This window comes from Colletotrichum truncatum, assembly GCF_014235925.2.
Source record: "Colletotrichum truncatum strain CMES1059 chromosome Unknown Contig_0003, whole genome shotgun sequence".
NCBI lineage: Eukaryota > Fungi > Ascomycota > Sordariomycetes > Glomerellales > Glomerellaceae > Colletotrichum > Colletotrichum truncatum.
Window position 1 is genome coordinate 913,249 of NW_027222400.1, and position 21,664 is coordinate 934,912.

General features: G+C 48.9%; 3 protein-coding genes across 3 annotated transcripts; 2 read left to right on the forward strand and 1 right to left on the reverse strand.

Moving 5' to 3' along the window:
• Positions 1–582: 582 nt before the first annotated feature.
• On the forward strand, positions 583–8,894 carry CTRU02_205125 (polyketide synthase; the record flags this gene model as incomplete). Its single annotated transcript, XM_036724289.1, has 7 exons — positions 583–1,422; positions 1,605–1,855; positions 1,951–2,156; positions 2,229–2,643; positions 2,699–7,940; positions 8,000–8,173; positions 8,256–8,894. The coding sequence occupies 7 exons, from the start codon at positions 583–585 to the stop codon at positions 8,892–8,894; spliced, it is 7,767 nt and encodes a 2,588-aa protein (XP_036583916.1).
• Positions 8,895–10,371: 1,477 nt separating this feature from the next.
• Positions 10,372–15,258, forward strand: CTRU02_205126 (ABC multidrug transporter; the record flags this gene model as incomplete). Its single annotated transcript, XM_036724288.1, has 11 exons — positions 10,372–11,340; positions 11,402–11,684; positions 11,737–11,970; positions 12,022–12,761; positions 12,822–12,984; positions 13,048–13,395; positions 13,456–13,579; positions 13,633–13,704; positions 13,759–13,809; positions 13,867–13,931; positions 13,991–15,258. The coding sequence occupies 11 exons, from the start codon at positions 10,372–10,374 to the stop codon at positions 15,256–15,258; spliced, it is 4,317 nt and encodes a 1,438-aa protein (XP_036583915.1).
• Positions 15,259–16,159: 901 nt separating this feature from the next.
• Positions 16,160–17,860, reverse strand: CTRU02_205127 (uncharacterized protein; the record flags this gene model as incomplete). The annotated part of the gene is made up of 7 exons (XM_036724287.1): positions 16,160–16,550; positions 16,612–16,707; positions 16,774–17,150; positions 17,252–17,325; positions 17,381–17,414; positions 17,534–17,553; positions 17,665–17,860. The coding sequence occupies 7 exons, from the start codon at positions 17,858–17,860 to the stop codon at positions 16,160–16,162; spliced, it is 1,188 nt and encodes a 395-aa protein (XP_036583914.1).
• Between the last annotated feature and the right edge of the window lie 3,804 nt (positions 17,861–21,664).

Sequence of the window (21,664 nt, forward strand, 5' to 3'; positions counted from 1 at the left end):
TGATACTTGCCTGCAACAAATAGTTCCGTCAACGCCAATCTTTACATGACAAAAAATAACTTTCTGTATGACTCAGTTCACTCTTAGTGCTACATTTGGTGCTAGCTGATGTGACGTAAATAATACTCGTTTCGTCACGAAAACCCCAAACACGTAAAAGCAGGGAGTTCGAAGTACGGTGATTTGTGGCCCACTACTTGTCGGATTGGCCAGCAATGGATGTGCATCTAGGGACCACGACTCATACATCTCCACTTGCTTGCTCTCATGACACCTTACAACTACTACATTAATAAGAAACTTAAGTTACCATTGTAATCATTAGAAATGCCACGGGAAAGCTTTTGGAAGAAACAATACTGAATTCTTTTAAATTACTCTCATTTACTACGAATGCTGCTCATTGGCACGAAATCTTCAGAGTTTTAGACAATAACCGATTAAGTTGTTCATAAATATTGCCAGTCCACTCAGACAGGATCTTATCCTGTTAATCGACATCGTATCTCAACGTTTGCTTTCAGATGAATTTCAAGATACTCTTTCATCTACAAATTTGATCATTCAAAGCTACCTTAGAACATGGCCAACTCATCAGGAACCATTGGCATTGGCTGCCAGCAAGAAGATAATAATTCGGCATTGGCAATTGTTGGTTATGCTTACCGAGCCCCCGACGTGGGACGATCTGGCCTGTGGGATCTCCTGGCAGACGCAAAATGTGCATCGTCCCAAGTGCCGCCTTCTCGCTTCAACCAGGATGCGTATTATTGCCCTGACTACCAAAAGCCGGGCTACATACATGCTCAAGGCGGGCATTTCATGCCGCAAGACATTCACGCGTTCGACGCCGCTTTCTTCAACATCCGGCGAGACGAGGCCAAAGCCATGGATCCGCAGCAGCGCATCACCATAGAGTGCGCTTTCGAAGCTTTCGAGAACGCCGGATGGGGTCTCCAAGACGTAGCCGGGCGTAACATCGCCGTGTTCGCGGCGCATCAGGGGTCGACGTACGCCGGGCACGCAGCCGAGGACCTCTTAACCACGAGTGCATACAGCGCCAGTGGTACTGCCGGGTGCATGCTAGCTAACCGGATCTCGTATCTCTTCGACTTACGCGGCCCGAGTGCTGCCATCGATACGGCTTGCGCCAGCAGCTCGTATGCATTTCACCTGGCATGTCAGAGTATACGCCTGGGGGAGTGTAGTGCTGCTCTGGTCTCTGCGGCCAACCTCTTGAACGGGCCGGAGCTTTGGTCGATGCTCGATACTGTCGGTGTACTGTCATCTGAGGGTAAATGCTTCTCGTACGACCACCGGGCCTCGGGCTTTGGACGAGGTGAAGGCAGCGCATGTCTTGTGGTGAAGCCATTGGCTGCGGCACTCGCTGATGGCGACGCTATACGCGCTATTATACGTAATGTAAGCTACCCGTTGCAGCAATTTTTTATGGCTTCTATGTGTCTTCAACCTGTCTCCACACTCTGTTACTTTCCAAAGTGAAAATCCTACCTACAGAAGTCTGAGGAGCAGCTTACTCCTGCATCCCCCTCATTATGCCGAAAGGCCTAGGCGGGGTGATCATTTACTGACTGCTGTTATAGACAGCAGCTAGCCACTCAGGTCGAATAACCGGTGGCATAACAATGCCGTCTCAGGAAGCCCAGGAGGAATTAGCTAGGCGTGTACATAGGGAGGTTGGGCTGGATCCCAAGGACACTGGGTTTGTAGAGGGCCACGGCACTGGCACAGCTGTTGGTGATCCCATTGATGCAGCTGCCATTGCCTCTGTGTATGGGAGCCCACGATCGACAGTCGACCCTGTATATCTCGGATCGATCAAATCGAATATAGGGTAAGAAGCCTCCTCTGCTACTCCGTACACACTTTACCATCTTGGTTTGAAGGAAGGCAAATTGTGCGTTCTACTAACAAGAATTCAACTTGTAGCCACCTTGAAGGCGCTAGCGGCCTTCTATCAATCATCAAAGCGGCGCTGATGCTTGAGCGTGGGGTTATGCTTCCCAACGCAAATTTTGAGAAGCTCAATCCAGCTATAATGGCAGCCAGCGGCGCCGACAAGTTGCGAGTATTAAAGGAAACAATGCCATGGCCAATGTCTTCGACTCCGAGGCGCGTATGTGTGACGAACTACGGTAAGGCGGTCCTACCACTCTATATTTTGGGCATTATGCAGCATGTCTTTGTTCGCGGCTGATGATGTACAGGACTTGGCGGAGCCAACTCTGCTATCTTGCTGGAGCAACCTCCTAACGATGATCGGATTAATCTCAAATCTGACGAGCAAGTCAACGGCCAAGATCAATTAAACGCAACTTCTCAAGTCTTCGCCGTATCTGCTGGATCAATTTCAAGTTTGAGCGTCTATGTAACCTCTCTTGCACAGTATTTGGCTTCTGATCAAGCTCACAACGTGCCAAACTTGTTGCGAGACATAAGCTTCACATTGGGCCAGCGGCGCACACACTTCAGGCAGTCTCGACGAGCAGTCGTCGCTCAGTCTCTAGATGATCTGCGGAACCGGTTGTTAGAGATCTCTGGTGTTTCCGAGAGATCGAATGGAACACACTTGAAAGGGTCTGTACCTGTACCGGTGCTTATCTTCACCGGCCAAGGTGCTCAGTAAGTCTCGTCCAGGCAGATATGGATGTCGAGAAACTGATTAGATTTTCCAAAGGCATGCGAGCATGATTACAGGGCTCCGGCGTTATCCACAATTTGTTGACGCACTGGCACGGGCATCCCAGTGTCTCAAGAGACTTGAAGCGCCATGGTCGATCGAAGATGAATTAGATCGACTTGAAGGCGATTCGCGTGTCAACGACGCTGAGATCTCTCAACCAGCATGTACCGTGGTCCAGATTGCCCTAGTCCTGCTCCTTCGGGCTTGGGGCGTAGTACCGACGGCAGTGGCCGGTCATTCAAGCGGTGAGATAGCTGCTGCATTCGCCGCGGGTCTGATATCGTTCGAGACCGCGGTTGCCGTTGCATATTACCGCGGTCAAGTAGCTGCCCAGATCATGCGCAATACCGCCCTACGGGGAGCCATGGTTGCTATTAGCATAGGCGAAGAAGATGCGGAAAAGCTTATTACTGAGACGTTAGGACCTGATGGTCACGACAAAGTGACTGTTGCAGCTGTGAACAGCCCTGCATCCGTCACCATCTCTGGAGATGAAGAGGCCGTGAATTCCGTCCAGCAAGCGGCTGAACAGCAAGGTCTCAATCCTCGAAGGCTTAAAGTCAGTGTTGCATATCACTCCCATCACATGCAAACGGTGGCAGAGTCGTATAAGGCTTTGATCGAGCCTTACTGTCGCCCCGATCCTGATCTAGGCTCAGGCCTTGAAAAAGCTGGACCCGACGCGCTTCAAACTCGGGCTACTTTCGTATCTTCAGTAACTGGCCAAGTAGAAATGAGTCTTGATGCATCTTACTGGGTGCGCAACCTCGTTCAGCCCGTACGATTCTCGGAAGCACTTGAGCGCCTGCTGAGTTTCCAACACGGTGAGCAAGATAAGAACTCTAACGTTCTTATCGAAGTCGGTCCACATTCAGCACTCAGAGGTCCTATCAGACAGGTACTAGATTCTTTGCGAAGCAACTCGAATCAGGCACATGCAGGAGGGAGGTCGACGACGGGACCACAGCAGGCGTCGTATCTCGCCTCTTTGCAGCGAGGCACTTGCCCTGTCCTAGCCATCTTGAATCTGGCCAGTCGACTTTTTGAGATGGGACTCGATTTGAACTTTGAGGAAATAAACCAGACCAGTGTTGCACGACTAATAACGGATCTGCCCGCCTACGCTTGGAACCACGAGACGACATACCTACATCGGCCTCGCATTGCTAAGCAGAAATTGCTGGGCGGCACTCCGTACAACGCACTTTTGGGCGGCCGTACTGCATACTGCGAAGGAGAGGAGCATTCGTTCCGTAACGTCTTCACAATCGATGACATGCCGTGGTTGCGAGACCATGTCGTTGGTGGCGACGTTCTGTTCCCCTTCACCGGATTCTTAGCTCTGGCTCTCGAGGCAGTGCGCACTGTTACTACATTCATAGCGAGTGGCAGCACACCAGAGAGCATGAAAATTCAGGACTTGGTTGTGAGACGGAGTTTGAAACTTGTTGAGGACCAGCCTGTTGATGTGACTACCAAATTGAAGCCCTCTGGAGTCGGATCCGAAACATCTGCCAAATCATCACCAAGCTGGAACTTTGAGATACTATCCTGGTCAGATGAGAACGGCTGGACTTTACATTGCCGTGGTTGCATTGCCGCCACAGAGCCACTGAGCTCAGAAAGCTTCGTCGTCTCCGAAACCCTGGAGGCCATTGAACACTCAATGAACAGCGGCCCTGGGCTCAGAAGAATAGATCCCGTCAAGGAATACCGGACCGCAGCCGGCTCCGGTACGGCATATGGCCCCTCTTTCGCAACTATGACGGAGCTGTGGGAAAGCCCGAATCACGATGTGACGACGCATGTCAACATCTTGCGGTCAGGAGCGTTGAACCCGCCGTCTACTTTCCTGCCCCTTTCCCCCGTGACCGTAGATCCGCCGACTCTCGACTCCTTCTTCCACGGCATCCACATTCTCCACGAACGCGCCGACGGGGTGAGAGGCGTATACGTCCCAACGAACGTCTCGCGGCTGCGCGTGTCAAACCGCATCCAGGCAGAACCCGGCCAGAAATTTACGGTTGTCAGTCGCGTTTTGGAACACAGTCGGCAAAATGGCCGAATGGAATTCAGCATCGTTGTCTTCTTAGGCTCCCTCCAAGATCCGGGACCCAAAGTTCCAGTGCTGGAGATTGACAGAGCGACAGTCAAACGGGTCAGACAACCCACAATAGAAAGCATCATGTCTAGCTTTCCCACCACGTATATCGAGCGTCTTGTACCGCACATCGACCTCGTAGACGGCGGTGAGCTGGCAAAGATACTGACCGATTATTCACTCGAGCATGACCAGCTAGAGAAGCGACGTCTGGGAAACCAGGTCGCCTGCGGTTATATGGCACTAGCGTTACCGGAGACAGCCCAGGACGACCTATCGAATCTGCCTTCTCACCTAGTCAAGTTACGGGCCGCCGTGCAGAAGTTTGTGAACACATGGCCCGGCCCCAGTTTGCCAGAGGAAATGGGAGAGCTATCTTTAGCCACCCTGCGGCCCCTGGCAGATGCCATCGGGCCCGCAGGCACTTTGCTGCGCATCATCGGCGAGAAGCTGGTCCCTATCATGCGCAACGAGGTTCAATCACTGGAGCTAATGATGCAGGATGGACTGCTCTGGCAGCATTATCAGGATGAAGCCGCCTTTAGGCGAGGTAACCAAGCAATGGCGAAATACGCCCGCACCTTGGCAACGACAACATCTAACCTGCGTATATTGGAGGTGGGAGGGGGCACAGCTGGCACGACCAAGCCGGTTCTCGAGGCCTTGTCGTCTCAAGAAGTTTTCCCGTTTGCGGAATACGTGTTCACGGATATATCCTCGGGCTTTTTCGAAGCCGGTCGAGAAAAGCTGGAAAAATGGTCTGATAGGATGACTTTTGAAAAGCTTGACATCTCTAAGGATCCCGCCGCTCAGGGCTCTGCATTCTCGGCGGGCTCGTTCGATTTAGTTATTGCTTCGCTCGTTTTACACGCAACGCCTGACATTGCCGTGACTCTGTCGCACGTAAGAAGCCTCCTCAAGCCTGGGGGAAGGCTCCTAATGCTAGAAAGCATGCATATGGCGCCCCTTGACCTCGCCTATCTCGGCCTTCCTGGTTGGTGGCTCGCAGAGGACGCCTATCGAGCCTCAGGAGAGCCCCTAGTTGGACAAGACGTATGGGACCGCGCTCTCAAAGACAGCGGCTTCACAGGGATAGATGGTGCCGTTGAAGACTACCCTGATCATCCTGACCGGAACGTCACGGCTATCTGGTCCACAGTCGCAGGGTCTTGCAGTTCTGCCAGCACCAGCACTGAAGATGGTGACGTGTTTCAGCGCCCAGCCCAAGTGACCATTTGTGGTTTCTGGGACGATGAAAACGAAGCCGAGGCTCGCGGTTTCGCCCAGAGAGTGTCGCGCGAAGTGCTCAGGCGCTTAAAGTGCGAGTCATTGCCATCCGTTAAGGAGTTTTCCGACTTCGAGGTCGATCCGGCGGTCTACTGTATCTTTGTAGATGGACACCATCGAAGCATCTTTGACAACATTTCACCGAGCCGCTTTGAAAAACTAAAACGCCTGCTTCTCGATAGCGCAGGCATCTTGTGGGTTTCTTCCAAACACGCCCCTCCCGAGGCTGGCCTAAGCAAGGGCCTGTTACGATCCCTTCGTCACGAAGACCCAGCAAAGATGAAGGTGCTGTTGGAAGGTTCAGTATTCACAGATGGCGATGATCAAGGACGATCAGCCAAAGCCGTAGCGAGGATAGCCCAGCAACTGGTAACAGACGAGGATTCAGCGAGGCTACGCCACGATCAGGACTTGGTTCTCAAGAATGGACAGGTACACGTCAGTCGTCTCTCGGAAAAAGAGGAGGGTCGAGATGTCTTTGCAGAAGAACAAGGCGTGGCCATTGCAAAGGAAGAGCAGATGATACCGCAAGATGAAGCAGTTGAAATGACCATCTCGTCCACAGGAGATATCGATGCAATCTACTTTCAACGAACATCGCTTTTGTCAACAGAACCTGAAGACGACGAGATCATTGTCAAAGTACAAGCAGCATCTCTCAACTTCCGCGATGTGCTCATCCTCCTCGGCTCTATCCCTTGGTATGCACCGGGCCGCGAGGGGGCGGGAGAAGTGGTGCAGGTCGGGGCAAAGGTGCAGTCTGTCAAGGCTGGGGACCGAGTTTTTTTCTATACAACAGACAAGGCCAGCAGCTTTGCCAACTTTGTCCGAGTTCCTCACTGGTACGCAACGAAAGTACCATCATTCTTGAGCGTGGAGGAGGCCGCATCATTACCCACGGCATACTATACCGCCATTGCGTGTCTCGAGACTCTAGGCAGGCTGCAAGAAGGTGAGACGCTGCTCATACACTCAGCAGCAGGAGCCGTCGGCCAGGTATGCATACAACTTGCCCAGCATATTGGCGCGCGTATCTTCGCTACGGCTGGGACTCCGGAGCGGAGAGATTACCTACGACAAAGCTATCACTTGACGGAGGTCTTTGATAGTCGTACCACAGAATTCCGCGAACAGATCCTGCGAGCAACCAAAGGAAAAGGTGTGGATGTTATTGTGAACTCACTCAGTGGGAATCTTCTTCAGGCCACGTGGGATGTCGTCGCCGACTATGGCCGCTTCGTCGAGATTGGACGGATCGACTTCATTGCCAACAGCCAACTGGCCATGCGACCTTTTGATCGAAATGCTACTTTCATGGGACTAGACATATCCAGACGGCCCATGTCCGAAAGACGAAGGGTCATGGACCGTATCGTCGAGCTGCTAAAGCAGGGCGTCTTCAAACCGCTGCATCCCTTGACACTCGTTCCGATATCGCAAATCCAGAAAGCATTGCGAAAATTGCAGCTTGGCCAGATCATTGGTAAGGCGGTTGTTACCGTGTCAGAATCGGACATGGTACTGGCCGAGCGACCCAGACGATTGGCATCTACGACCATTTGGCTGTCGTCCGCGGCCACATATCTTATCACGGGTGGTACCGGCGGTATTGGGCGTTCCTTGTCAGCGTGGTTGCTTCAGAATGGCGCTGGCCATGTTGTTCTGCTCGGTCGTAGCGGCGCCTCTCAGCCCAAGGTCGCTAAGTTGCTCGAAATGTACCCTGGCCGTCTGCATGCTGTAGCTTGTGATGTTGGGCAACGATCAGATCTCGTGCGCGCCTTAGAAGAGATCAAGAGCGAGGGCCTTCCCTCCGTTCGTGGTGTGATCCATGGTGCTCTTTACCTTCGAGTAAGTTCAGCGATGATGGCTTCACCATTCTAGAGGGATGCTAAAAACTTGTTCGCCAGGATGCGTTGTTCAATAACACGACTTTCGAAGACTGGCAAAAGATTACAGGACCCAAGGTTGCTGCAACGTGGAGCTTGCATGAACTTCTCCCTGGTTTGGACTTTTTCATCTCTCTTAGTTCAATGACTGGAGTGTTTGGAACTCTTGGCCAGCCAGCTTACTGTGCAGCATCGGTATGTCTCTCAGCTTTCCAATCAACATTTTTCTCAAAAAGAAAAAAAAGAATAAAAGGCTAATCAACACCCTTGTCCACAGGCATTTTTGAACTCGTTTGCGCGGTACCGCCTAGCCCGCGGCCTCCCCGCTAGTTCCATCTGCTTACCCCTTGTCGAGGACATTGGATATGTTGCCGAATCGTTGGGAAACGAAGATGAGTGGAGACGATCGCTTGGCCTCACGTTGAAAGAGGAGCACATCTTTTCTCTCGTCAAGAGCGCCATCGTCGCCCCATCTGCTCTTTATGATAATGGCGTAGGTCTCTCATTTTGCTTCACTGCCCAAGACGTGGAGGGCTCGCAGTTCCCATGGATGAACCAGAACTACTCAATGGCTGTCCGCAACGGCATCGCTGGTAGCGGCGGCTCCTCTGGCACTTGCCAGCTTGAAACAACCAAAAAACCAGGCGACAAGGCTCGACGGGTTTTGCCGAGCCAAGATGTACTCGAGAATCTCACACAAAAGGTTGCGGATATCACGATGATGGATCTAGAGGAGTTACACTCGACCTCCAAACTGGAAGACTTGGGTCTGGACTCGCTCGTGGCAGTTGAGCTGCGGAACTTCATTCGTCGTGAGTGGGCTGTTGAACTTGGCCTGAATCAGATTGTTGGCGGGGGAAGCTTAGGGTCGTTGGCGGAAGCTATTCAGTCCTCGCAGGCCGAATTCGCTGGATAAACACAAGAGTCGATAACAAGTTAGTTTATCATAAGTAATCAGGTAAATCGGATAGCATATCTTAAAGTCTAATTCATCCTCTCATGCTGTTTTTTAAACATTCCGAGGAACAACAACATCCATCTACACCAACCATTTACGGATTGGGTCACAAAGCGAGAAGCCTTCGCAAAATATCGGCAGACGCCATCTGCAGAGCAGAGCAGCACACCTCTTACACTGATCGGCTCGACTGCCCACACCCCAGAATTAGCTATTCCTCACTCGGCTACTGATGTTGGGAGGTTCAACCTTTGCCCAAGCGAAAGAGTCCTCAAACCTTCGATCATACAGTGGCATCTTGAAGAAAAGTAAATTCACAGTAACTCCTTGCGATCTCTAGAGATGAAGCAAAGACTTCTGGAGACTCAGACACCGTTCATATCCTTACAGTATCTATGTCCCTTAAATGGCCCATTTTCAACCCAGTGGTGGGATCATGCCAACAATTGTTGTCTTACCTGCTGAGATACTCTCCTCATTCTAGAGGAAGTCATGGAACGTCGGCAAACTTACCCGCTATTTTGGCCTGAAGCAATTAATTTCCATTACAGAGAAGCAGGGTGATCCCAGGGAGCGCTTCGGTTACTCCACTGAAAATACAAAACAAGCTTCAGTCCGTCGTATTATGTAGGTCTCATTAAAGCTTGAATAGTAGTAATAAAACACCTTAGATTTTAACGTGTATGCCCACGAAGCCAAACCAAAAAAGGCGATTGCCGCTGATAAGCATGCGCTTTACGCAATTTGCGTTGGATGACCCTGGCTCTGTACACGCATCCTACGCGCAATACCGCGTGGCCAAACAGTGTTGGCCAAGAGTAAACTAAGCCAATTCGTACACTTCAAGGATGTTCGTACCAACAGCAGGACATTTGCACCATAGTTGTCAGCACTATGCCCTCGGTCCAGACCCTTGGTTTTATCTGGGCAGCGTCGAGATTCCAACAGAATCTGTGTGCATGTATGCCCTCGGTCCAGACCCTTGGTTTTATCTGGGCAGCGTCGAGATTCCAACAGAATCTGTGTGCATGCACTGGTATTCCAATTTTCTTCGCCCGTTCACAAATTGCCTGACCCCTTGAATGCAGACCTGAAGCTTCTACGTTAGGACTTGCTAATACAGAGAGGTTGCTCTCGCATCAACAAAACTAGATTTCTTTCGCTGGTAGGAGTTTTTGTCTTATCTGGTTCATATCCGTTCTAACGACTATAATCTATCAAGGAGCGAGTCATTTGTGTCGCAAAAATCCACGCATCTTGCTACGGCATTGACGAAAAGGGTTCGTAACGGAGATTACGGTATTACCCAACAATTGCACCACGAGATCAACTCATGGAACTCCCTGCGATCAACTCTCTTGTTAGGTCAAGATCTCTGTTTACTTAACGGCATACCTTCGCCAATAGCTTGATCAACTCACTCAAGCCGACAACGATGGATAATTTCACCGCGATCGCTGAATGCGATAGTTCTTTCGGTCCCACAGCGACTTTTTGTAGCGACCGATTTGACTTCACCTTGCTTTTTGAGCAATCACTTCTCAACATAGGACCGTCGGCGGTTTTGCTTTTGGCCCTGCCACTACGTCTCCAACAACTCTTTCGCCAGCGTCGTAAAGTCTTGCAACATCCTCTTAACGCCGCCAAAATCGCAGCATGTGTCGCCTTTGGTGGTCTTCAAATGGCTCTACTGGTGCTCTGGGCGCGAGCGCCGCTCGCCAACCGCGTCTCCATAGCAGCCGCTGTACTAGGAGTCGTAGATGCCCTAGCACTTGGAGTCCTTAGCCACACCGAACACGTTCGATCCGTCCGGCCATCGACCATAATTTGTTTGTACCTCATGTTTTCTCTCGTCTTTGACGCTGTCCATTGTCGCACATTATGGCTTCTTCCGGACTTGGGAGACCTGGCTGCTGTTTCTACTGCGGCGCTGGCTATGAAGCTTACCATGTTTCTTCTGGAAGCTCAGGGGAAGCGCCGGTTCCTCCTGGCCACTCTCCAACGCCTAAGTCCTGAAGCCACGAGCGGAATAATTAGCCGAGGATTCTTTTGGTGGCTGAACGACTTGATGACTAGGGGGTTCAAAGCTACGCTCTCTCTCACCTCTCTGTACGATATTGATGAAGGATTACAATCTGAAATACTCCTACAGCGAATACTCCACGGATGGGAGCAGCGCAAAGATAAAGACAAGCACGCACTTCTTTTCGCGCTATTTCACTCAACCAAGTCAGCCGTCATATTCACAGCGTTCCCTCGACTGATGCTTATCGGCTTCAAATTCGCTCAACCCTTTTTGATCAATAGAGTCATCAACTATGTCGATGGCGATAGAGGATCGGATCCAAAGTCGGTGGCTTATGGACTCATTGCAGCGACCGGCATGGTCTACCTAGGCTCTGCTGTGAGGCCTACTTGAAGAATCTTGGTTCATATGTGTAGTATGCTGACTTTTACGGATGTAGTTGCTGAACGGCTTCTATCAGCACAAGCTCTTCCGATTCATCACCATAACTCGTGGCTCTTTAGCATCCCTCGTTCTCTCAAAAAACTTAGACAATGATTTTAGTAGGGCAGATGACTCATCGGCTGCTCTAACGCTTGTTAGTTCTGACGTCAAGAATATTTGCAAGTCTTTTGAAGCTGTCCACGAAGTCTGGGCGAATCCGATCGAAATAGGTATCGCCATATGGTTGCTGCAAAGACAGCTTGGACTAGGAAGCATTGGGCCGGCTATCACAGTCATAAGTTCGTCGGTTATGGATTGCAAACTCAAAGGCAAATAGCTGATTGATGCCAGTGTCTACGATCGGTACGGGAAAGTTGGCGCAGCTGATGCCCCCAGCCATGAAAGTCTGGATCGAAAACATCCAAAAACGCATTACGGTAACATCCGAGGTTCTCGGATCTATCAAAGAAGTAAAAATGCTTGGGATGGTTGGGTTCCTCCAAGAAGCGATCCAAAATTTCCGAGTCATTGAGCTTTCCAAGGCAAAGCAGTACCGTGCAATGATCACTTACATGAATATCCTCGGTAAGCTAGACTTGTCACGTCCAAGATAAGTCAGTTCTTAACTAGTTATAGGTAATATACCATCGATGATTGGCCCCGTAGTAACCTTCGGGATTGCACTTCTTGCAAAGAGGGTCAACGCGGGGGCGTCGCTGTCTATCGCAACAGTTTTCACTTCCCTGTCAATTATCGGTTTGATGGCTGGCCCATTATCTCAACTGATCGCATCGGTTCCCAGCTTGTTCGCATCGTTGGGAAGTTTTGAGAGAATTCAGACCTTCATTAGCCAGCCCTCGCATTCGACTGGGCCATCTTCAGTAAGCGAAGCGTCCGAAAGCAACAGCGAGCCATGCTCTTCGGTGAATGACCACAGTCTCGGCACAGTAACTACTCCTTCGAGTAAGGCAGAAGTTGCCATGATTCAAAACGGTTCTTTCTCGATTAGATCAGGAGATGAGCCACTCCTGCACAGCGTAAATATTCGTATCCTACCGTCAACGATGACAATGATCATTGGACGCGTTGGTTCTGGAAAGACAGTGCTGCTACGAGGTCTCCTAGGTGAGCTAGCCATTACAGGTCACGTTAAAACCTTGGAATGTAATGTAGCCTACTGTGCTCAAACTACGTGGCTTGAGACCTCCACAGTAAAGCAGAACATCCTTGCCCAGTCACCCCTGGACCAAGAGTGGTATGAAAAGGTTGTATATGCCTGTGCGTTGGTGCCAGACTTCTCAACAATGCCCGAAGGAGACGAAACAGTTGTGGGAGGCAAGGGGCAATCTCTAAGCGGTGGTCAAAAACAGCGAGTCGTGAGTTTGGTCCATCAACGTCAAAGGTTGAAATTAGGAATAATCACTCATGATTTCTAGGCTTTGGCACGGGCTATTTACGCAAGGAAGCCTGTTCTTGTTGTGGATGACGCTCTTAGCGGGCTGGATCCTTCGACTCAGAAGCATATCTGGGACCACGTCTTTCGTTCAACTGGCCTCATTCGTGAGCTTAAGACAACGGTAATTCTGGCCACCCATTCATGTGAGTTATTGATAAGGCAACAAGAAATTTTCACACTGCATCCCGCGAAACTAACAATTTTAGTGAATTACCTACATGATGCAGATCAAATTGTGATACTGGGTGATGATAAACAAGTTGCCAACCAAGGAACCTTCGACGATCTTCGTCATAGTGCCTATCTGGCAAGCTTGTCATTGGATGGCAGCCATGGTAGTAGAGCCCACGATAAGGTCGCTGCAATTACACAGGAAATGCAAGGACCAAACAAAAGCAAGAAAGTCGTCGAGGAAAATGATAGGGAAGCAGATTTGCTTAGAAAGGCAGGAGACACTTCTCTTTACTGGTACTATCTGAAGTCCATTGGCTGGCTTTATGGTTCTGCTGGCGCGATATTTTTAATCGGGGATTGCCTGGTCCGCATCTTTCCACGTAAGTGTCATCCAATGGCTTCCCAATATTAATGGATCAACTTAACGAAAACCCGAACAGAAATATGGCTCAAATACTGGACCGAGGATGATGCTAGAACTGGTGGAGCAGACACTGGCATGTATTTTGGCATCTACGCTGGCATGTCCATGTTTGGGTTGGTTATCATTGGAATAAACATATGGTAAGTGGTTTCGGAAGCCTATTAGAACTCCCAAGAACTAATTCATGGCCCAGGGTTATGTTCGTTATGATTGTGCCAAAGTCGTCGCAGAACTTGCATTGGAAGCTGCTACGGACCGTCATGAGGTAAGCTAATCATGATCTAGCAGCTACGGCAAGAAACTCATCAAGGAATTCTAGGGCACCCTTATCCTTTTTTATCACTAAAGATACAGGCGATTTGATAAATCGGTTCGCTTATTCTAGCCTTTGAATCATGTTCTATAGATGCTTATTCATGTCTTATAGGTTCAGTCAGGACCTGTCTCACATCGATCGCGACCTCCCGGTTGCCTTGTTCATGACATCGATTGGTAAGTATCATGATCGGCACATCTTGTTCTTTTAGGCTGACGAGATATAGCGACTCTTGACTGCCTCTCGGCTGCAGTTCTTATCATGATTGGTGCCAAGTACCTCGCTGCTGTCATCCCTGTTGCCTTAATCTCTCTCTACTGCTTGCAAGCCTTCTATCTCAGAACGTCCCGCCAGATGCGGTTTCTCGATCTACAGGCTCAAGCACCACTTTTCAACAAACTGGTTGAAACGATCGACGGTCTATCAACAATTCGGGCTTTCGGTTGGCGAAGCGAATTCCGTGAGTCATCTCTTCATCTACTGGATCAGTCGCAGAAGCCGTACTACCTCCTCTTCTGCATCCAGAGGTGGTTGACTCTGGTTCTCGATATCTTCGTTGGAGCAATCGCGATTCTTCTAGTCTCGCTGGCCATGATGATCCCCGACTCGACAAGTACGGGTGCCATTGCCATCGCCTTTTACAATGTGCTCAGCTTCAATGAGACTTTGGCAACCCTCATCACCTCCTGGACGGAACTGGAGACATCGCTTGGCGCCATTTCGAGGCTGAGGGAATTCGAGTCGAAGACGCCCTATGAAGCATCGCCCGCCGAGGGAGAGCAGAAGAATATTCCGCCTCTATGGCCTTCACATGGCAGACTTGAAATCAAGAACATTACGGCGTCATACTCCACCGACACCAAACCAGCTCTGCAAGATGTTTCCTTATCCCTCAATCCTGGCGCCAAGGTTGCCATTTGTGGTCGCTCAGGCAGCGGTAAATCATCTTTAACTCTAACTCTTTTCAAGCTCTTGAGCTTGGACGCAGGCTCTATCATAATTGATGGAGTCGACATCTCACGGGTTCCTAACGAATTTCTCCGTCGTCGCCTCATCGCTATTCCCCAAGAGCCTTTGCTCTTCCCAGGAACGCTGAGAACAAATCTGTTTCCTTACACCGATGATCTTAGCCCTGACGAGATACCTTCAGACGAATCACTTATCTCCGCGCTGACCAAAGTCTCACTATGGCAAACGATTTCTGCTAACGGTGGTCTCGACGTCGATGTCTCCAGTCTGGCACTTTCAAAGGGGCAGAAGCAGCTCTTTTGTCTCGCTCGGGCAATTGTACGGAAGCACTCAAGCAAAATCCTGATTCTTGACGAAGCTACTAGCGCTGTTGACCAAGAAACCGAAGAGACAATGTCTCGAATCATTGAGACGGAGTTTTCTTCTCATACAGTAATCTCCGTTGTTCATCGACCACAAGCACTTCGTGGCATGGATATGGTGGTGACGCTGCAAGGAGGGAAAATACTGAAGATTGCAGCACCTGAACTTTGAAACGGTGACGAAATCTACCATCAATAGCCGTTATCTGAATCTCTCTTCTTAATGGATTTGTCACATGATTTCCTGGACAATTTGTAGCTTATTAATCAAATGATGCTGTTCTCATGTTCAGACTCCAAAAGTGTTACCATACAACACCTGTGTGGCAACAAACTCCTGGTCCCTCTGACTAAACGGTATGAGTACTGTAACGAAGAATCGACAGTGGTAGAGCAAGGGTTTTGACTTCCAAATACCACAGCTGATTAGAAGCCGTGACAGGTTGATATTAAACCAATAAGTTGATTCCGTTTTCGCTCAGCTGTTTCTAGTACATGGCTACTAAGTTTGAGTTACCAGGTACGTTTATCCACTGCAAGGGAGGAAATACTGAGTACTTCGTCCGCTTCATATAATGCAAGAAATTTGATACGTTGGTAATAACTTTTCATTTTGTTGCCGCCGGTTTCTTTTTTCCCACAAACCAAAGTCGCAAGTCGCGGTTCAGTTACCGCAATCGGCATCGTCTTTGGCGGCCGCTAAACCCTGCTTTTCTGGCTTGCTTTCTGGCTCCATTACGCCGAATGCTTTGTCATGGAATAGAGCAAAAAGACTTTGGTTGGACTGCACGATATGTCGAAAAGTGGGGTCTCGGCTTTGAGTTCAAGTCAAATTGATGAAGCATTATATTTTATTCATTAAATTTGTGGACATTCGTCCGCCTTGCAAAGTTTGGGAGACTAAGACTCGTATGATGATTTGCACCTCCGTGTCCCAACATATTCCAGTAGACAGAAAATGTGCTGATCTGAAGATTGGGTGCGCATCATCCCAACTCTGATATCATCATCTGTCTTGGATTTCTGAACTCTGCTTCACGACGAATATCCGTGCCTCTAGTATCCAATGTCGTTTAGTCATTGGAGCTGTACTCCACCGTGACGGTCTTCGTCTGGACGATCGTGTTGGAGCGAATGATTGCTTTCTCCGATGAGTCGTCACCGTTCCATGTGGCATCGTTCTCGCAGGAGCTCGCGCTGGTCTCAGAGAGCTTGCTGGGCCCTACTCTAGACATCACGAACGTCTCGCCGCTGTTGTCTCGGTCGAATTGCGAATATTCATTGCGGTTGCGAGTAGCGTTTGTACCAATGGTAAGCCGACTGATGGGTACGCTGCCAGTGCCGCCTCTTTTTGATTCTTTTCCATATGTGCTTTCGCCAATCACCTTGGGTGCTATATGGCGAAAGAATTTGCGAAGTGTCGGGAAAGCGGCGCACATAATGAATAAATTGGCTTCGATAATGCTGCAATGACCCCATGTTAACTAGGAAACAGATGGATGGGGTGTGGTGATTGCCCACTTACACCCATAAAATAACGTAGGCTATAGTCCAGGTTTCATCTGTTGTATTGAGCATTGATGGTAGAAGCGAAACTCGGATAATCGATGTAATGACCGTCCTGCCATGTTCCAGCATGAGATTTTGTCCTAGTTCTTGTTTGGGTGTGCAGCAACTGAAGACTTACAGAGATCCTACCGCGAAAATCACAAACAAGCCAATCTTCTGTCGGAATGGTATTTGTAACTTCACAACAATCGGAACTGGCAGTGCGAAAAGCAAGATGTCAGACCCAATGTTAGCAACAGCGGTTGCGATATACAAAGACGGTCGATTGATGCAAGTCCCCTCGGTGATCGTCACATCCCAGCTCATAGCAATTGGATCACAGGCAAAGACAAGGGCGAAGAAAATGCCGAAGCTGTAACTGGCGATGACGCCAAGTGTGATCCAGACTGACCATCTGAACCACTTTTGCGGAGATAGTCGCGAGTAGAAAATGAGGAGTGAAACTTTGGAGAAACTTCCACAAATGATGTAAATCGTGGCAGCAAGGAAGATGTCCTAAATTCAGTGTTCTGTCAGTGAATTGTGCCTTTAATATGGTTAGATACTGTGGGAAGATGAAGGATGTGTAGGGTAGCCCAAAGATCAAGTCCACTTACGACCACGAAGATGTGATATCTCTCCATCGGCATCTCCCATATGTGAACTCCCGCAGCACCTCTTGCAAACATATCTGTTGCCACCCTGATCAGCACATTTAGATACGTTGGTTAATTTCTTTAACATACGTATCCCCAGTGTGATTGTCGCGATTGATGCTAACTGAAGACAGGTTAGAAATGATGGTTTCCATGATTAGATCGAGGCATCAACGCGAACAATGGACGATTCGTTTGAATATACTCCTTGACCCGCGACGAGATGGTTTCCTTTTGACTCACCCAAGCTACGATTAGAAATGCTGCCGAAAAGATAGGTTAGCAAGGTCCAGAATGTGTTATGGTGTTTGCATCCGAGGCATGAAGATTGAAATGACAACCGCCGCGTAGCTAGTAGCGTCTTCTTTACTTACCATCGTCCCATTGTAACCGACCTACTAAAAAGGCTTTTGTGTACAATCGTTGAGCCATAAGCAACAAACTCAGGAAGGCTCCTACGCCAGCTACCCAGAAGGCTTCTGGTACCGCTTCTCGTTGCGGGTTGTTGAAGTCGACCACATAACCATCTGGGGGTGTGCGTGCAGGGACGCCGCTGCCGATAAGAGGCATCTTTGGAAATCCGAGATAGCCTGAGCCCCAGAGGTCGGCCTTTCCCTAAGGTTGGAGGCCGTACTCGGTAGGGAATCTGGATTTACATTAATAAGATGGAAGAAATAGGCCGTGTCACGGTTAAGTTCGACTTGACGCAGATCCCCAACAGCAGAACCTCAATAGACCGATGGGAAGGACGGTTGCCTTACCTGTTATGTACAGACAGACACAACGGAGAAAAGAGCAGTTAGCATCCTTTGACCACAATTCTGCATGCCATTTAAGGCTGTGCCATCTTATATTTAAGATTGGCCTCGGGTTGCTGTTGATGGGTGTCCTTGTCCCTTGTAAACCCTAAAATCGCAAGGGACTGAAAGAAGTGGTGACCTCCACCATAAACCATGCTGATAAATGAGAATTCCTGGCGCCTAAGTATCGGCACAGAGAACTCTGTCATCTAAAAGCCGGCGCGGCAAGGCCACCTGGGACAGCCCTGACTAGTACCTGGTTAAGTTGGGTAATTATTCATGACAATCGTTCGCAGCACTTGACCCCGCGACAGGTTTTGTGAGAGGGCACCTTTGTCTTGTAACTTGCTTGTCTCAAAATCAGGTCTCCAAAACAAAAATTGTAAAATGTCCTAGATGCAATGCACTCCTGAGTTAGCCCACCAGGTCCAACAGATTGCCGCATGTATTGTTGGGTGCGCCGGAGCAAGCTGCCAACTTGTCAGTGAGGTGATGTAATCCGCGGGCTCCGATCAAGGTTTCTGCTGTTTTGATTCTTCCGAATCGTCATCCGAAGGTTTATCTTAGGATGCCAAGTTTTTAAGAAAATAACCAGCTTTGAGTACATCATTGAAGATGAGGATAACCCAGGTACAACCGTTGTCTACCACATACGAAGGAAATATACATTCCTCTGTCCTATTTCAAGTGGACTTTTTGCAGAGAACATCATCAGCCTTAGGGGGTGGACGATCCTTCAAGGCCTATTCTGCAATGTTGAAGTAGAAAAGCGGCGCATGGTTTCTTGCTTGGCCCTTTTGGCTGAGGGCCATCCATACCCCAGGCCAAGTCGGTTATCGCTCTACTGAACCTACAGGGGCTTGCCTGGTACTCCCTGGATGGACTGAGTCAATCAATGCCTCGGTTGCGGGGCAGACCATGTGTGTCAGTGGACAAGACGAACACCAGGAATCAACCACTAAGATGAAGATGTAAGCCCATGTCAGTAAGTCGTTCGTCGAACTGTGGCGCTGCGGGCTAATCACTCTTCGGCCAGTGAGGGGCCACTGCTATTATAACAGAAATCAAAACTCACCACGAAGAGTCCTAGGCGATATAGCTTTGAATGGTTTGTTGAGCGTTCTTATTTGAATCGATGTTAAGCCGAACAATGCAGCCACAAAGATCGGTGACGTGAAGCTCTCTCAGTTACGACGCCTATCGATGGCGCCATTTATCTCCATATAAACTAACTGACTGTGAGGAGCAAGTATAACTTCTAACTCCTAGAATGCATCAATATCCTCGTCTCCCATGGCTTGGCTTGTGTTTAGTTGGACAATGGTTGTTGGCTTTACGCAAAACAGACCGAGAAAAAGAACGAGCCCTGAAGCCTCGACCCTGCGTTCACCCGCTCTCGAATACCATCTGGTCTGTGCGGTTTTCGCGCTTTCCGCAATCCTTGTTACATTATCTTTGTGTTATTTTGCGGACGATCCTCTTTCTGATCGTTACCCCTTCGGTCGATTATTTTCTCGGCAAACAACCCCCCGAGCGAAAGTCGGAATTTGAACTGGAAGATCAGGTCTTGGCACCCAGCGCTCTGGCATTATTGCTCCAGGGAAATTTTCTACCAATATCAACTGATTGCTTAAATAGAACCTCTTCTCCTGGCTGCGCTATTCTGTCCCAAGCGTGCGAGTTGACTTGATGGGTCATCAGCCGGAATGACTATGAGTTCTGAGCAAGGTTTCTTGAGGTTTACCAGCGGCCGTGAACCATTACTGGATTTTCGACAAGGACACCAACATCTTTAGATACGATAAACCACATCAAAGTTCGTTATTTTTCGTAAAAGCTTCATACGAATCCAATGTCTCTTAGACGAGTTGCATTTATGGTATTTTCTCCCCGCTTTCCATCTATGCCAAACCACTTCTCAATGTATTTTCCATTGTGACGTACAACAAATTCCTACCAGCCGCTCCTGTGCCACTCAGCGGTGGATACTTTGAGTTGCCAACCATAATTCGACGATGTATAGCTCACTTTGATGTCCGCAGTTACCCTTTGTGGTGAGGGGCTTTGCGTCACCACAGGTGGCCTTCAAAACTTTTTAGTCTCCTTAGCGGGGGCTCAAGCACGATTTCAGGCTTTGCGAAGTATCGGGAACAGTAGTCACATCCAAAGTCGAGGTAGCCATACAAAATGGGCACAACAGTATTACATTCAGGTCCAAGGCCATCGAACATCATCTCATCTCGTTACACTTAGAGACTTGTATCCGATGTGTTCTGTGCCTTTGAACTCAACTTATGATGTGGTAAAAAGACCGAACTCTGCCAAGAAAATTCGGAAAGGCTTTTCAACCATGGTGAGATCGCTACAACTTTATACTTATTTTCAAAGCTCCTCTGCGCGAGTAAGGGACACGAGTCCCCGGTCATTGAGCTGTGGACAGTATGAGTTGCTGAGCATGGTTCTGTGCAATCGAAGTGGTCACTTAGTAAGAGTTAGTGACAGTGGAGGCTGGCTTCTCTGAGCTGATTCGCCGCCCCTCTAGGATCGGCGGACTAATATAACCCCAAAGCTTGTGCCTGTTGCTTATCAACTGCTATGGGTCTAAACGAGTTCATGAATCGCAAGCCAAATTGCTAAAGGTGCCCCCACAAGTCAGAGTCATGCAAACTGCCGGATGAGAAATTTAGTGTATATCTCTACTTCTCCGGCCTGCCACCGGCAAACAAGTTAATTTTGAACGAAATGACGCTATCTCCTACGAGCTGAAGCTGTTCTGAGAATTTCGATTCTACTTTCACGTTTTACGAATACGTTGCTACAAGATACCGACAGACGTTACCAAGTCGACGAAGATTTCCTAACAGAGAATAGTGATGATTCGTTTTACCAGACGTTCATTTATCACCATCACAAAGCTGGAAGTTTTATGTCCAGTTCGCATAATGTAACATGACCTTTTCGTATCAAGTGTCATGGCAGGGTCGCGGTAGCTGAGCAGGTTGTATATGTGCCCCAAGAATAAAATGGGAGCTATCGTCAATCTTTTTTTCTTCACGTCTCTTTCCCCCGAAATTCGATTGTCAAGCGCTCACAGGTTCGTCACATGTCAATGCAATATATGAAATTTTAACGGTTGGTGGTAATCGCGATTGATGTAAAGATTTGAAACTGAGTAAGCATGAAGGTGAAGTCGAATCGCCAAAATTAAGCATTAACATTTATAATTTGCTGACTACCAATGATATCTTGTATCGACATTGATTATCGAGCTTTTCGCGTAGTCTTGTCAGAATGGTATTTGATGACTACGACATCAAGTACCATCGACAGAGTCTCTCAATTGCCAAAGTCTCTTCGTCTGCAAAGTTTGGAGGCAAATGCTGGTTTAAACACATTACCATTCGTGCCGAAGTGGCAACTCATGTACTCAACAGTTTTGAATTGACATCGAAGGCAAGAACGGACAAGTTTGGCTTTTACGGTCTCTCCAGCTTCGGTTGTTGTTGCGATAGTTGGAATACGGAGTCGTGTGGCACTTCCAGCCACACGCCCGCCAGGCTGAGAGGCCCAAGCC